At 54.9% G+C, this 15,030-nt stretch overlaps 2 protein-coding genes across 11 annotated transcripts; one reads left to right on the forward strand and one right to left on the reverse strand.

Moving 5' to 3' along the window:
• Window positions 1-5: 5 nt before the first annotated feature.
• Window positions 6-4,217, forward strand: SPATA2L (spermatogenesis associated 2 like). Of its 3 annotated transcripts, none has more exons than XM_084757863.1 (3): window positions 6-90; window positions 635-938; window positions 2,237-4,217. In XM_084757863.1, exons 2-3 carry the CDS (start codon window positions 636-638, stop codon window positions 3,212-3,214), a joined length of 1,281 nt encoding a protein of 426 aa, XP_084613989.1. In that variant the 5' UTR covers window positions 6-90; window position 635; the 3' UTR covers window positions 3,215-4,217. The 3 variants fall into 3 exon arrangements, with proteins under 3 accessions (XP_084613989.1, XP_084613987.1, XP_084613988.1); XM_084757861.1 differs by lacking the exon at window positions 6-90 and adding an exon at window positions 184-298; XM_084757862.1 differs by lacking the exon at window positions 6-90 and adding an exon at window positions 209-523.
• CDK10 (cyclin dependent kinase 10) lies at window positions 4,218-14,713 on the reverse strand. 8 transcript variants are annotated; one of them, XM_084757868.1, is made up of 13 exons: window positions 14,557-14,713; window positions 11,687-11,759; window positions 10,643-10,714; window positions 10,064-10,166; window positions 9,849-9,930; window positions 8,629-8,696; window positions 7,855-7,907; window positions 7,637-7,706; window positions 6,080-6,139; window positions 5,707-5,830; window positions 5,493-5,632; window positions 5,065-5,117; window positions 4,218-4,812 (listed from the first exon to the last, which is right to left on the reverse strand). In XM_084757868.1, the coding sequence occupies exons 1-13, from the start codon at window positions 14,641-14,643 to the stop codon at window positions 4,715-4,717; spliced, it is 1,083 nt and encodes a 360-aa protein (XP_084613994.1). In that variant the 5' UTR covers window positions 14,644-14,713; the 3' UTR covers window positions 4,218-4,714. The 8 variants fall into 8 exon arrangements, with proteins under 8 accessions (XP_084613994.1, XP_084613997.1, XP_084613995.1 ...); XM_084757871.1 differs by having other exon boundaries at window positions 11,650-11,759; window positions 14,595-14,699; XM_084757869.1 differs by having other exon boundaries at window positions 11,650-11,759; window positions 14,557-14,694.
• Between the last annotated feature and the right edge of the window lie 317 nt (window positions 14,714-15,030).

The following is a 15,030-nucleotide window of genomic DNA, read 5'->3' on the forward strand; positions in this document are numbered from 1 at the left end:
TCCCACTCGCTGGCCCGAGGCGATTAACGACCTCGGAGTAGTTGAAAGACTGGGGACTTGGAAACAGCAAATCTGAGAAGACCTCAAAAGGTGAGAAGCAAAGCGGGGGGCCAACCCTAGCTGCGGCCAGGCCACGCCCACGCCGCCACCCTCCTGCTTAGCCGAAAGGGCGGCACCAGACTCCAGCCTCGCCCCTCAACGTCACAAACTAAGGCTAAGGGGCGGGCTTGACTCTGCGGAAGAGCGAGGCTAGACCCAGGCCCAAGTGGAGCTCTCTGGGACCGCTGGGGACCAGCAGGTAGCACCGCCGGCCGCCCGCGGGGTTTGTCAGTGGGAGAGGGGCCCTGGTAGCAAGAGGCTCAGCTGGCGGGGGCGGGTATCCACTGGAGAAGGGTGCTCAGCAATCAGGGCTGAAGGTCTCCTTGGGAGGGGAGGCTATAGACACCGTAGTCACCCAGCTGCTGGCGTCCACATCGCCTTGCTGAAGGGGACCGTAGATTCCGAGACTCCCTAAGTTGCCAAGGTCCGTGTTTCCAGGTTGGAGGGGCCCTGGGATTACTGGGTGCGGGCCCGGGAGTCTCACAGCTGGAGTGACATGATCTGTGGTTTGACACCTTGTCCCGCGCTCGGTCAGGATGGGCAGCAGCTCGCTGTCAGAGGACTATCGCCTGTGCCTGGAGCGCGAGCTGCGGCGGGGCCGCGCGGGCGTTTGTGGGGACCCCTCGCTGCGCGCGGTGCTCTGGCAGATTCTGGTGGAGGACTTTGACCTGCACGGGGCGCTACAGGACGACGCACTGGCTCTGTTCACTGACGGCCTGTGGGGTCGTGCTGACCTGGCGCCTGCCCTCCGCGATCTGGCCCGCGCCTTCGAGCTGCTGGAGCTGGCTGCTGTGCACCTCTACCTGCTGCCCTGGAGAAAGGAGTTCACCATCATCAAGGTATGGGGTGGGGATGCTCCTTCACGATCCCTTCCTCGTCCGGGCTGTTGGGGGCTGCCGGCTCCCTTCAGGGTAGGGTTCCGTGCTGAGGGGTCGTGGGCGTGTAGGAATACATGCCTACCAGACTCATTCACCTAGAGCTTAAATGGCTGTCCTCAAAGTAGTCTCACTGCCCTAGTTGCCATGGAAATTCTAGGCCAGACGTGGGTGGGTGGGTGAGGGAGGTACTTGATGTCCTATGGCCATCCTAACTCCTCCAGGATGTGGCCTGGTCCCATCTGTAAAAGGAGGCTGCTAAGACCAGGAAGAGAACAGCATATTGGGGACAGAAGCACGGACCCTGCTCCTGCCTGGGTCCAGGTTAGGCGGCCAGGTCCAGGGTTGGCCTGGTCCTTAGGTCAGCTGGCGGCAGACCACCAGGAGGGGGTAGGGCCGCTCCGAGCTAATTTTGAGTGGGAAGGCAATGACGTCAGTAAGCACGTGGGCGAGGTAAACCTCCACTGGTTGTCATGGCAGCGTCTTCTCCCTCCACACCCCTCTCTATCCCTACCCCACCAGCCCGCTGCTCCACGGGGATACCTGAGATCCCGGGACTTTCCATTCATCCTTTCAGGCTAGAGGCCCGCCCACCAGCCCCAGAGGACAAAGGCAGACAGGCTTGGCCTTGAAATAGACTAATTTAGGGATAGTGTTGGGGCGGAGCTGGCTCGGCTAAGAGCCTCCTAGCTGTGTGGTTTTAGCTTAGTTACCTCCTCACAGTCAAGAAGGGTGTTGTGGCCAGTGCTCCTGTTCCAAATGCTCCAAAGATGCCTGAGCTGTTGTAGGATTTCACATTTGGGAAAGAGCCAAACTTATGCCGCTGCTTTTATCTAGAAGGCATGTTCCCAAGTGTGCCCCTCATCCAGCGGCGCGTTAGACTCTGAAATGCCACACAGTGAGGGGCAGTCAAACAGCAGCTCCTCGTCTGATGGTGACAGATCTCCAGGGTTCATGGGAGGAGACAAAGAGCAGAATAGAATTTAGGTGGAGGCAGGAGGATGATTGAGTTTAAGGTCAAGTTGAAGACCTTTGTATCAAAATTACTTACAGAGCTAGGGACATGGCTCAGTGACACAATGCTTGCTTAGCATGCACAAGGCTTTAGGTGCAAAACTCTGCATCCAAGCTCACTCCAGACAGATGAAAACAGTCTCAGAGGGTGACACAAACTTCAGAGGTAGACCAAGGTCAAGGCAGGACTGAGTCCATATAGGCTGCACCCTGGAAGAGCAGGGTCTGACCAGGACCCTTCTTTGCAGACCTTCTCTGGGGGCTATGTGCATGTGCTGAAAGGCGTACTCTCTGAGGAGCTCCTGACTCGAAGCTTCCAGAAGATGGGCTACGTGCGCAGGGATAACCACCGCCTAATGGTGAGCACCCCACCCCCGGCCTGCCAGCTGGTCCAGGTGGCCCTCGGCTGCTTTGCTCTTCGGCTGGAGTGCGAAATCCTAAGTGAGGTGCTGAGCCAGCTGGGTACAAGTGTGCTACCAGCTGAGGAGCTGCTCCGAGCACGACGGGCTAGCGGGGACGTCGCCTCTTGTGTAGCCTGGCTGCAGCAGCGGCTGGCCCAGGATGAGGAGCCACCACCCCTGCCCCCCCGGGGCACACCTGCTGCTTATGGGACCCCAGTGGACTTGTATCAGGACGTGCAGGAGGATGAGAGCTCAGAAGCCAGTCTGTATGGTGAGCCTTCCCCAGGGCTGGACTCACCTCCTGTGGATCTGGCATATAGGCCACCAATCTGGGAGCAGAGTGCCAAACTCTGGGGTTCTGGGGACCAGCCCTGGGAACCCGCAGATGACAATCTGCATGGGGCCAGTAGCCCACCATATGGGGCTCTGGAAGAGCAGCTGGAGCCAGGACCCTCTGCTTTCTCCTTCCTCTCTCTGCGCCGTGAGCTGAGTCGGTCAGGGGACTTAGCTCCCCCTGAAGGCCCTGGGAGCCCTGGGCAAGCCAGCCCCCGACACAGGCAGGCAGAAGGAGCAGCAGGCTCAGCCTATGGGCCTGTTGTGGAGCCCCTGGGCTACCAGGCACACAGCTGCCTGAGCCCTGGCAACCTGCCCACGCTCTGCTGTGACACTTGTCGCCAACTACACGCTACCCACTGCACTGCCCTGTCTGCCTGCCGCCCGACTCATTCACTGCGAATACTTCTTGGTGACAACCAGAGACGCCTGTGGCTGCAACGAGCACCAGTGGACACCCTGCTCTATGACAGTCCTGGGGCCCATCCCTAGGCCCAGGTGGACCCCACGTGATTTGGGGAGATGGTTTCCATGGTGCTCCTTTTGGAAAAGGGCCTAGGCCACCAACTGCCCTGGCCATCCTGCTCCCCTGGGGAGTCCAGGCCCTGCAGTTGGAAGAGGGTAGAGTTGGGTGGTATGCTCTTGCCTGGGGCCAGGTCAGGCCTCCTTGACAAGCCTGCGTCTCAGCCCTGGCTGCAGCGGGCCCCGCGCTGAATCAACAAGATCTTTCTTCCCTCATTCCCTGTCCTCACGCCCAGCACGTCTGGGCAGAGGAGTCCAGGTTGTCCACGTTACAGTACCCAAACTCACTCCAAGGACCCCGCCCTCTGAGCTGCCTACAGCTCCCAGCTGCTCCCTGCAGTCTACGGCTCAGGATACGTCACCCTTCTCTCTGTGCTGAGAAATCCTCACCCAAGGGCTTGCTCCAGAGCTTGCAGGTGACACTGTAAGATACCTGAGTTAAATCTGGGTCGTGTGGGAGGGTGTGAAAGGGCACAGCTTGCTTAGGTGTGAGGACCCCTTCACCCTTGTTAGGAGGTACAGAGCTGCAAAAAGCAGGCAGTGGGAAGAGCTGTCACCGCGTTCCAGCAGGAGTGGTTCTCAGCAACCGGCTGCCTACCAGGCAGAGAGGGGGTGAGCTTACTTATGTGGGCCCACTCCTTGGGCTGTTGCCAAACAGCATCTCACTGCCCCCTGCAGCTCATTCCAGGCACACATCACCAGGGAGAAAGCATGCCCTCATTTCCCTTGGGGGTAGCCCAGGACCCCTCCCCAGGGTCCCTAAGTCACCAATGCTCAGGATAGGGATAACGAAGAACTGGGTTTTCATCAACCATGTAGAGGCCCGGGTAGTGCTCACTGTTGTGCAAATGTCCTCTGATGGTGCCCTCTCAGGAAGGCCTGTTCCTATTCCTCACTTCAGGCCCCTCAGAGGACACTGTCCATGTTGCATGGATCAAAACCTTACAGTACATTAAAGGACTGTCAAACTGTCTCCTGGAAAGGCCTTTTATCGCTCCGCCCCTGGAAACGGAGTGCCAGCCCATCCCCCAAGGGCTCTCACTCTGACAAGTCTCAAAAGCATCTTACCATGGCCCCATGTAACACTTGCTCCCTCCTTCCCACAGGGAGCCCCACCAGCCCTGCCCAGGCTCACTACAGCCTGTCTGTCCTGGGCCTGCTCGATCCAGCTAGTGCCCAGCTCTAGTCTCAGCACTACACTGATTGGGGCCTTCAGGCCTCTCAGCCCCGGCACTGTCTCCCCAGAAGCAGGGCTTCACTGACAGACGAGGCTGCCAGGCGCAGCAGGCCACCAGATGGTGCTACCACAGTCCAGTCCATGCTGGGTGCCCCACTCAGCAACACTGTGTGTCTGGACACAAAGGAAACGGTCAGCTGGAGGAGCCAAGGGCATCTCAGCCCGCAGGGGCCTCCCCGTCCTGGACTGACGATCCATGAGGATGTGTAGGGATGGGATGGGCACGCCCACCATCAGGGCTTGCATCGTTTGCTCTGCCCCTCGGCAGCAGCCGTGGCCGCCCGCTTGTTGCGGTGGTGGGGGAAGGTAGGCATGAGCTCCGGCTCGCAGGCTGCAGGCAGGAGAAGGGCAGCTTCAGAGCTGGCTTGGAGAAGGGGTTCCTGGTCCATCCCATGCTCCAGGTCTAGGTGGGACTCCGCACGTAAGCTGGCCCCGAGCCACCATCTGCTCCTCTCCTCCCCACCTGTGGAGCCTGCACAACCTGAGCCCGCCTACATCCCACCTGCCCGGGGAATCCACCCAACACGGACACACAGGGGTTGTCAGTCCCCCATAGGAAACCCATGGAGATCTGCGGACTCACGTAGGGGCTTCTCCTTGAAGTAGGAGCTCTCCAGGCAGTCTCCCGCCGTTGCCCTGGACAGAGACAGTGACTTTGACCTCAGGACTATTTCACTCAAAACACAATCTCAACAGCCTAATTCAACGTCCAACAAACGGAGACTGGAGGCCTAGAAACTGACAGGCACTTGGCACCCCGCACAGTGTCTGTGGATGTGTGGGGAGGGGGCAGCTACAGCCTGTGTGGTGAGAAATCATCTTTGGAAGGGTTGCTGAATTCACAGCTCAGTGCTAGACTGCTTTCCTGGCATGTGCGAGGCCCCAGCTCCCACCCCCACACAAGTGAAGGAAGCACTTAGGTGTAAGGTGTCCTTCCAGCCCTGCACAAGGCAGGGCTCCCTCCTCCTGCAGGGCATGGCGCATGGAGCTGCCCACACGAGGGCTCTGTACCTTTTCTTAGGGTCATACATGAAGAGGAGATTGAGTAGACGAAGTCCGGCCTCTGAGAGCCACGGGAACTTGTGCTTGAGGTTGTTGTAGGGCTGTTTCCTCAAGCTGTACTGGCCGGCCAGCGGCAGCTTGGAGAAGCCCTGTAAGAGGCAGAGGCTGGAGCAACAGAGCCACCGGGCATTGATGGAGTCTGAGGGTTGTCCCGAACACCCACCGGCCAGATAGTCTCACTCGGTGTCCCCAAGAGCTGTACAATCAAGTCGATCTGGTGGATCTCGGAAGTGCCAGGAAGAAGGGGCTTATGGGCCAGCAGCTCGGCCAGGATGCAGCCAACAGCCCTGCAGAAGCAGCCAGTCTCTGCTTAGCACCGTATCAACGTGCTCATCAAGTAGGCAAGTGGCCACAGGCCCTCCCACCGGGTCTGCATTGTCAGAGGCAGTGAGCGAAGGCTCCAGCCATGCTCTCATGTCTCTCCTTGGGTTCCAAGGTCAGGCTTGCCAGCAGAGCACCAATCCTGTTCCCCCCATGCCAGGGCTGACCTCCAGGGCCAGGTGAAGCGAGGCCCCAGGAGCAGAAAGCACTCCTACCACATGTCAATGCTGGTGGTCTGCGTAGGAGTTCCAAGCAGCAGCTCTGGGGCTCGGTACCTGCAGACAAAGGCCCCGTTTACTTCCACTCAGCTCCTCTCCTTCAGTCTGAGCTTGCTCTACTACCCTCTACCCTAAGCCTGAGAGAGCTACCATGTCTGTAAGAACCAATGGAAACTGGGTGTGGTGGTGCACACCTAGCACTCTGAGAGGCACTGTGAGTTCGAGGCCAGCCTGGTCTACAAAGCGAGTCCAGGACAGCTAGAGCTACATAGAGGAACCCTGTCTCAAAAAAAAAACAAAAACAAAAACAAAAAAACCACCCAGCACTCGGGAGGCAGAGGCAGATGGATCTCTGTGAGTTCAAGGCCAGCCTGGTCTACAAAGTGAGTCTAGGACAGCTAGAGCTACATAGAGGAACCCTGTCTCAAAAAAAAAAAAAAAAAAAAAAACCACCCAGCACTTGGCAGGCAGAGGCAGATGGATCTCTGTGAGTTCAAGGCCAGCCTGGTCTACAAAGCAAGTCCAGGACAGCTAGAGCTACATAGAGGAACCCTGTCTCAAAAAAAAAAACAAAACAAACAAACAAACAAAAAAAAACACCCAGCACTTGGGAGGCAGAGGCAGATGGATCTCTGTGAGTTCAAGGCCAGCCTGGTCTACAAAGTGAGTCTAGGACAGCCAAGGCTACAAAGAGAAACCCTGTCTTGAAAAACCAAAAAAAAAAAAAAAAAAAAAAAAAAAAAGAATTAGAAACAGAAGGAAGAAGGAGGAGGAGGAGGAGAAAAAGAAGAAGAAGAAGAAGAAGAAGAAGAAGAAGAAGAAGAAGAAGAAGAAGAAGAAGAAGAAGAAGAAGAAGAAAGAAGAAGAAGAAAGAAGAAGATCAATAAACACCAAAATCAACTCCAACCCAACAAAACCCTGCAGAATGCTACCTTCCCTTCCCGAGACCGAGCCAGGCTGTTTACAGCCATGTCAGTGTTCAATGGGCATTTCTTTCTTGGGGTTTTTGTTTTTTCTGAGACAAGGGTTTCTCTGTGTAGCCCTGGCTGTCCTGGAACTCCCTCATAGACTGGGTTGACCTCAACTCAAGAGATCCATCTGCCTCTGCTTCCCAAGTACTGAGATTAAAGGCACCGCCAATGCCCAGCATAGGATTTCATCTGGTGTTTTGTTTTGGTTTTTGGTTTTTCTTTTTTCTTTTTCTTTCTTTTTTTTTTTTTTTTTTGGTTTTTCGAGACAGGGTCTCTTTGTAGCCTTGGCTGTCCTGGACTCACTTTGTAGACCAGGCTGGCCTCGAACTCACAGCGATCCGCCTGCCTCTGCCTCCCGCGTGCTGGGATTAAAGGCGTGCGGCACCACACACTGGCTTCTCGAGGCCACTGAACCTCGCTGTTCTCTGTTCCGCGCCGTTGACCTAGATCCAGGCGCTCACAGTACACGCAGCTGCATGCAGCTTCTAGACGCTCAAGGGCCTTTGCAGCACCTGAGGCAGTGTGAAGGGCCCCGTGGCAACGTGCCCATCCCTGTGGGCCACCAGAACTCTAAGGAACTCACCAAAGGGTAACAACCTTGGGAGTCATTGGCTTTACTGGAACACCGTAGGCCCGAGCCAGGCCAAAATCCGCTGCAGCAGAGGGGGGAGAGAAAGCATCATTCAGTGAGGCCTGGGGCTAGGAAGACAAGTCATCTCTGGCTTTCAAAGTCATACTGACAGCCCTACCCTGAAAGGCATGCTCACGGAAACCCACCTCCACACAGGGGTCAGCACCCACCTGTCTTTACACAGCCTTTATCTGTCATGAGCAAGTTGGATACCTTCAGGTCCCTGGGTCAGAAAGCAAGCATTGGTTTTCCAAAGGGCAACCAGGCTGTCTCCACAGCCCAACACACGCTCCAGACATTTAACTGGGGTTTTCTAGAATCAAGAGGGTGGGCAGAGCCGGGCGTGGTGGCGCACGCCTTTAATCCCAGCACTCAGGAGGCAGAGGCAGGTGGATCGCTGTGAGTTCGAGGCCAGCCTGGTCTACAAAGTGAGTCCAGGATGGCCAAGGCTACACAGAGAAACCCTGTCTCAAAAAAACAAAAAACAAAAAAAAAAAAAAAAGAGGGTGGGCAGAGGTAGAGAACGGGCTGCTGGGATGCCCAGAACCTCAGGGACTGAACAACAGGAAGAGGCCATGTTTCCTTCACCTAGTGTGTTTCCACAGCTGTCCCAGTATACAGGCTAACAAGTGAACTCACAGGCGTCTCTAGCAACAGCCAGCTCCGGGTCTAAGACTCACTGTCGGCAGTGCTATCTCTGAAGGTCTCTGGCTGCTGTTTCCCCACCTACCCATCCACCCTCTATTTCCTGCATACGTGAAGGCTGCTTAGACTTGTTTGAATCGAGAGCCTTGCCTGGGAGCTTTAGAGATTTCTACTGGGTACTTGCTCCTCTCCTAAAGATATTCAGAATGAGGCACTATGGGAAATCAAAGTTATTCCTGGTCCACTCCCTGCCAGCCCTCAGACACCCCCAGCAAACCTTCCTCCAGGCTGTCGCTCACCTGTGGATGATGAAGTTCCGGTGCAGGTACTGAAGGCCACGAAGCACTTGTAGCATGATGCATTTAACCTAGGAGAGGTTCAGAGGCACAGGCTGGCCTGCAGCTTCTTGCTGTGTCCTGCACAACTAAGACAGTACCGCAGCAGACTAGTGTATGGGTGTGTGTTTGTGTGTTGTGTATATGGAATGTTGGGGGCTGGTCTGGTGCTGTGTATTTTAATGCTAATTACTGGCTCCCAAGATCTACTTGCTGCCCAGACAAACACATACTCATGTACACCTGCCCTTGTTGTTGGGCTTGTCTGGTTGGTTGGTCTTTTGAGACAGGGTTTCTCTGTGTAGCCCTGGCTGTCCTGGACTCACTTTGTAGACCAGGCTGGCCTCGAACTCACAGCGATCCACCTGCCTCTACCTCCCAAGAGCTGGGTAGGGGCGGTGAAGGTTTCAGTTATCAGAGAAGGAAGAAAGAAGGCAGCAGGATGGGTTCGCGTGGAGAGGAGACATGGCCACACCAGCTGGATGGAGGAAGCAGCTGAGGGTAAGCAAGGAGCTATGGAATTACGGATGGGAGGTGGCCCACACAGAAACGACTAAGGCAGACAGCGTGGGATAGAGGCAGGGAGACATGGAAGGGAGCTTTGGATGTAATGTCTGCCCTGCCCCAGGTGAAATAGGGCTATTCTAAAATCTGTGCCATGGCTGTGTCTTTATTGATTGTGAAAAGAGGTCAGATAATACTGCCCAAGTAATTATAGGCCTAATAACAATAAACAGTATTAGACCATACTCTGAAATTAACACCAACAAGGGGAGGAGGGAGCGTATCTTGTGGTGCGTGTGCACAATATATGTGTGAGAGTGTACATATGTGTAAAGAGAAAAGGTCGAGATCAGTTGCTTTCCACCTTATATATTGAGGAAGCATCTCTCATTTGAACCTGGGACTGGCCAAACTTAGCTGGTCTAGTCAGCTCGCCTGAAAATCCTTTCTGTACTACCTCCCTACTGCTCAGATTACGGGCAGGCTGGCTTCACATCGACTGAGAAGACCTGGAGCTACTCCCTGGTCTGGGTCCCCAGCTCCCACAAGCAGGAATTCTTCTCATTAAGGCTCTAGATGCTGAGCAAGAAGAGCAGGAAATTCCATCCATTTCAGCTGTCACGTTCACTTCCCTGCAGCTATCCACCAACCAGGGCACATGGAGCACCTCCCGCACACACCTGGGCCTCGGAGAAGGGCGTTGGCATATTCTCCAGTAGGCTGGCCAGGTCCTGTTCACAGTAGCCCATCACCAGGAAGATGCTGGATGGAAAAGAGAACACGTGCGGCTTCTATTTCCTCCCCAGGAGGTAAAGCAGTCTGTGCCTGCCAGGGGAAGGGTAACCCCAGGAGGGAGCCTTTTGTGTGGGATAGCTAGGCTTGGGAACCCACACACCTCTCCAGGTGATTGCCTACAACCACCTCCTTCAGCTCTACAATGTTTGGATGGCGGAGACGCAAGAGCAGTGTGATCTCACGCAGGCTGCTGATTGGAATGCCTGTAACCAAAAGAGCTCAGTGAACCCCAGCCCAACCCACCTGGGGCCCCCCATCCTCTCCTAACAGTGATGCCAGCACCACCCTGACTCTAGGGCAAAAGGTTTGTAGACAATGCAGAGCTTTACAGCTGGCCAAGGTGGGCAAGGTTGCAAGCCCTGGCTGCAGGGACAGGCTGGGCCAGCCCCTAACCACAATGCACACGCCCTCCACAGCAGTGAGCCCCGAGAACCCTCACTGGGGTGACTTTTTTCTACCTCTTCCTGCTTCAGTGCCTCCAGGTGGGAGGGGTGGGCCTGCACCTGGCGCCCAGGTGGGAGGGGTGGGCCTGCACCTGGCGCCCAGGTGGGAGGGGTGGGCCTGCACCTGGCGCCCAGGTGGGAGGGGTGGGCCTGCACCTGGCGCCCAGGTGGGAGGGGAGGGCCTGCACCTGGCGCCCAGGTGGGAGGGGAGGGCCTGCACCTGGCGCCCAGCTCACCATCTTTTTCTTTGTCCATCCGCACCTTCTTCAGGGCAACAATCTCATCAGTCTGGGTGTCCCGGGCCCGATCTGAAACAGCAGCACACACACAACAGTGCCTACCTTACCCTGTCACAGCCCCATCTTGCCACACTGGAGCCTCTTTGCTGAGTTTCTTGGGATTCCTTTTCATCTCTGACAACCGAATGCCCAACAACACTCAGCCCTTCCTGCATTCCCACGAGGTGAGCTTGGGAATCCTCTTTTGAGCTGGGTTGGGAATTTCCGGTTTTGCTCTAAGCTGAAACCTGCCACCGGAAACTCACTCAGCAAGCAGCTTTCCAAGCACTGTCTCCCACATGCAGCCCACTGCTCTGTGTTCACGTGTGCACTGTTCCAACACCAGCTGCGGAGTACTCTATGGGGCAGGGCACTTCCTCAACATGATGCCGGCTTACAAAGCACACTGTTGATGTGTGTAGCGTCCAAATCCTTGGCGGAAGGACTCACAGCCATGGAGCTGCAAGCAGCTTTTGGGAGTTGGACATCTTGCTGACCAGGCCTCTCCACTCCACAGCTAGATCGTTGCATTGCTGACATTAGCAACCTGATGGTTGTGTTTTATCAAGTCATGGTGTAAGTTTTGTGGAAATCACACCAGGAATTAAAAGTTTGGGAGCCAGCTTTGGCTTGGTTTGGATTACAGAGTGCCAGCCTTCCCGTCTCAACCCTGCCGTAGCTAGGTGCCCTTGTGCGCAGCACTCACACACAATGGCATAGGTGCCCTTGTGCGCAGCACTCACACACAATGGCATAGGTGCCCTTGTGCGCAGCACTCACACACAATGCCATAGGTGCCCTTGTGCGCAGCACTCACACACAATGCCATAGGTGCCCTTGTGGGCAGCACTCACACACAATGCCATAGGTGCCCTTGTGGGCAGCACTCACACACAATGCCATAGGTGCCCTTGTGCGCAGCACTCACACACAATGCCATAGGTGCCCTTGTGCGCAGCACTCACACACAATGCCATAGGTGCCCTTGTGCGCAGCACTCACACACAATGCCATAGGTCCCCTCGCCAATTCGGTTCAGCTTCTCAAACTCCTTAACGCTCCGACATCTTCCCAGCTGAAAGACAGAGGCGTGGCCAGTGTGAGGCTCCGGAAGCTAACAGTCACCCACACCTGGTCACCAAACAGAAGAGCGACCACATACTTGGAATTTTCTGAGGGGGGAAAGGGGACGAAGCCACGGAGAGGGAGCCTGACTATCCCCCAACCTGCTGCCCCTGCAGTCTGCTGTCCACTGACAACTGGCCACAAGCCACGCAAAGCAGCCCCTCTGTGCAGGAGCCAGCCTCATCACCTATGTGTGAGGAAGCCTATCCACGGGTACCCGGTTATGAGATGGGAGAAGGGACTTCCAGACCAGGGAAGCTAGCTGATCTACTTCCTCTTGCAGGCTGGGATGAGGATGAGGATGAGGGTCAAGTGAAGCAACACAACCGACCCGTTAGCCTGCCTATGGCAAGCAGCTTTGAGAGGTCAGAGAAACAGCTTGCTCGAGCCATGGCATTCTGGGGTCTTATCGGGGATTCTGTAACCTAGGACATCATAATTAAGCATTTCTTGGATAGAGAAGGAGCTCAGCAAGGTCAGGATTCTTTTATGCCGGTCCCCAGCTGGCTTCCTTTCTCTCAACAGCCTTGTCCTGGGTTTTCTGACTTTCTGCCCTTCCATGACCCTCTCTTTTGTTTGTTTTTCAAGACAGGGTTTCTCTGAGTAGCCCTGGCTGTCCTAGACTCACTTTGTAGACCAGGCTGGCCTTAAACTCAGAGACCTGCCTGCCTTAGCCTCCTGGGACTAAAGGTGACTGCTGACCCATGACGCACTTTTTTGTTTTTGTTTTTCCTGTGTACCGTTGGCTGTCCTGGCCTTGCTTTGTAGACCAGGCTGGACTCAAACTCACAGTGATCTAGCTGCCTCTGCCTCCCAAGTGCTATTTTTCTATTGTTAAGATTATTTTTATCAGATTAGTTCTAAGATGTATGTATTGATGCATGTAAGTACTCTACTGCATGTATGCCTGCGGGACAGAAGAGGGCATCAGATTCCGCCATACTGCCCCATGGTGCGCTCCTTAACCTGGCTCCTCCTCCTCCTCCCTCTCTAAGGCTTCCTGTTTACGTCCCCTCACCTTGACTTTGTGCCTCCACTGGAGTTCGGCATTGCCACTCCTTGACAGACTTGTCCAAATCCTGGCTACACTTCCTGGTCCTAACAAATGTCAACTCTTCTACAATTTTTTGTTTGTTTGTTTGTTTGTTTTGTTTCTTCAAGACAGGGTTTCTCTGTGTAGCCTTGGCTGTCCTATACTTGCTTTGTAGACCAGGCTGGCCTGGAACTCAGAGATCCCAAGTGCTGGGATTAAAGACGTGCGCCACCACCACCTGGCTTCCTCTACAATATCCTACAGAATATACTACTTTTCTCCAAAATCTCTAATATTTTGTATTTTTTGCTTGTTTTTGAGTCTGGGTCTCATTCTGTAGCCCAGGCTGCCCTCCAACTTGGGTTGATCATCCTGCCTCAACCTCCTGAGTACTGGGATTACAAGTGTCTTGTCTTAAGGAACCAACATGGTGGCGCACGCCTTTAATCCCAGCACTCGGGAGGCAGAGGCAGGTGGATCGCTGTGAGTTCGAGGCCAGCCTGGTCTACAAAGTGAGTCTAGGACAGCCAAGGCTCCACAGAGAAACCCTGTCTCGAAAAACCAAAAAAAAAAAAAAAAAAAAAAAAAAGGAACCAACAACGACACATGGGCATTTTCCTCCCCCTTTAAAAGCTGATTTCAAGGCTCAGTGGATAAGAGCACTGTTTGCTCTTTCATAGGTCCTGAGTTCAATCCCAGCAACCACATGGTAGCTCACAACCATCTATAGTAGGACCTGATGCCCATGCAGATGTACATGCAGATAGAGCACTCAAGCATAAAATAAAATCTTTTTTAAAAAAATTCTGAGCGGGGTGTGGTGATGCAAGCCTGTAATCCCAGCACTTGGGAGGCAGAGACAGGCAGATCTCTGTGAGTTCGAGGCCAGCCTGGTCTACAATGGAGTTCAGGACAGTCAGCATTACAAGAGAAACCCTGAGCCAGGCAGTGTTAGCGCACACCTTTAATGCCAGCACTTGGGAGACAGAGGCAGGTGGATCTCTGTGAGTTCGAGGCCAGCCTGGTTTACAAAGTGAGCCCAGGACAGTCAAGACTACACAGAGAGACCCTGTCTCAAAAGAAAAACAAAACAAAACAAAAACCAGCCGGGCATGGTGGTGCACGCCTTTAATCCCAGCACTCGAGGAGGCAGAAGCAAGCGGATCGCTGTGAATTCAAGGCCAGCCTGGTGTACAAAGCAAGTCCAGGACAGCCAAGGCTACACAGAGAGACCCTGTCTAGAAAAACCAAAACAACCCGAGAGAGAGAAACCTTGTTCCGAAAAACCAAAACCAGCCAACCAAAAAAGCGGATTTGGTTACCACAGCTTCCAGCGTAGTGCTCTGAGGCCCTTAGGTAGAATACTTAAGTTAATGCGCCTTGGCCTCGCAAAGCAAAAGTTAAAAACACACGTGGGCTGCTGCAAACCCTTTCCCACTAACTGTCTACTGAAGCAGCACTCACCCCTCCGGCTCACACTCCCATCACACAAAAGGGACGATACAAGAACGTAGGGAAAGCAAGGTGAGAAGTCCCGGCTGCCGGTGCCACTGGGAACCTCCCACTCTTCCGCGCCCCACACCCCGCCGCCTCACCGGAGTTCACACTCCGTGTGTCCCACCCGCGAGCCCCTGCGCCAGCCTCCAGCCTGCGGCAGGGCGCCTCGGTCCGTCCCTGCCACACAGCCCGCGGGGCGGGCACCCTGTCGTCGCACCCTGTGTTCTGGAGGCACGGTGAAGAAACCTTCCTTACGGATACACTTCAGTCGGATCTGATCCGACTCGGGGTCCACCTCCGCCATGCCCAAGTCGGTGCCGCCCCGCCGCCCCCTTCGAGCGCGCAGGCGTAAAACCGCCCCCTCTGCGCAGGCACAGAACGCACTTCCGGTTTGTCCTGCACTTGGCAAACAATGGAAAACAAAACCAAAACTGAAAAATTAACCCGGCACCTAAGCCTCTCCTGGAGTGTGGGAATCTGCGCAGGCCAGCGTTAGGTGTAGACACAACCCTACAAAGTTGCTCAAAGTGCCATCCCTAGCCAGGCCTGCGGAAGACTCAGATTGGTTCTGATCAGCTACAAGAAAATGTTAGAGCCAGGCAGTGGCGGCCCACGTCTTTAATCCCAGCACTTGGGAGGCAGAAAAAGGAGCATCGCTGTGAGTTCTAGGCCAGCCTGGTCTACAAAGCAC

The sequence above is a fragment of the Acomys minous genome (genome assembly GCF_964271855.1).
Source record: "Acomys minous genome assembly, chromosome: 14".
NCBI lineage: Eukaryota > Metazoa > Chordata > Mammalia > Rodentia > Muridae > Acomys > Acomys minous.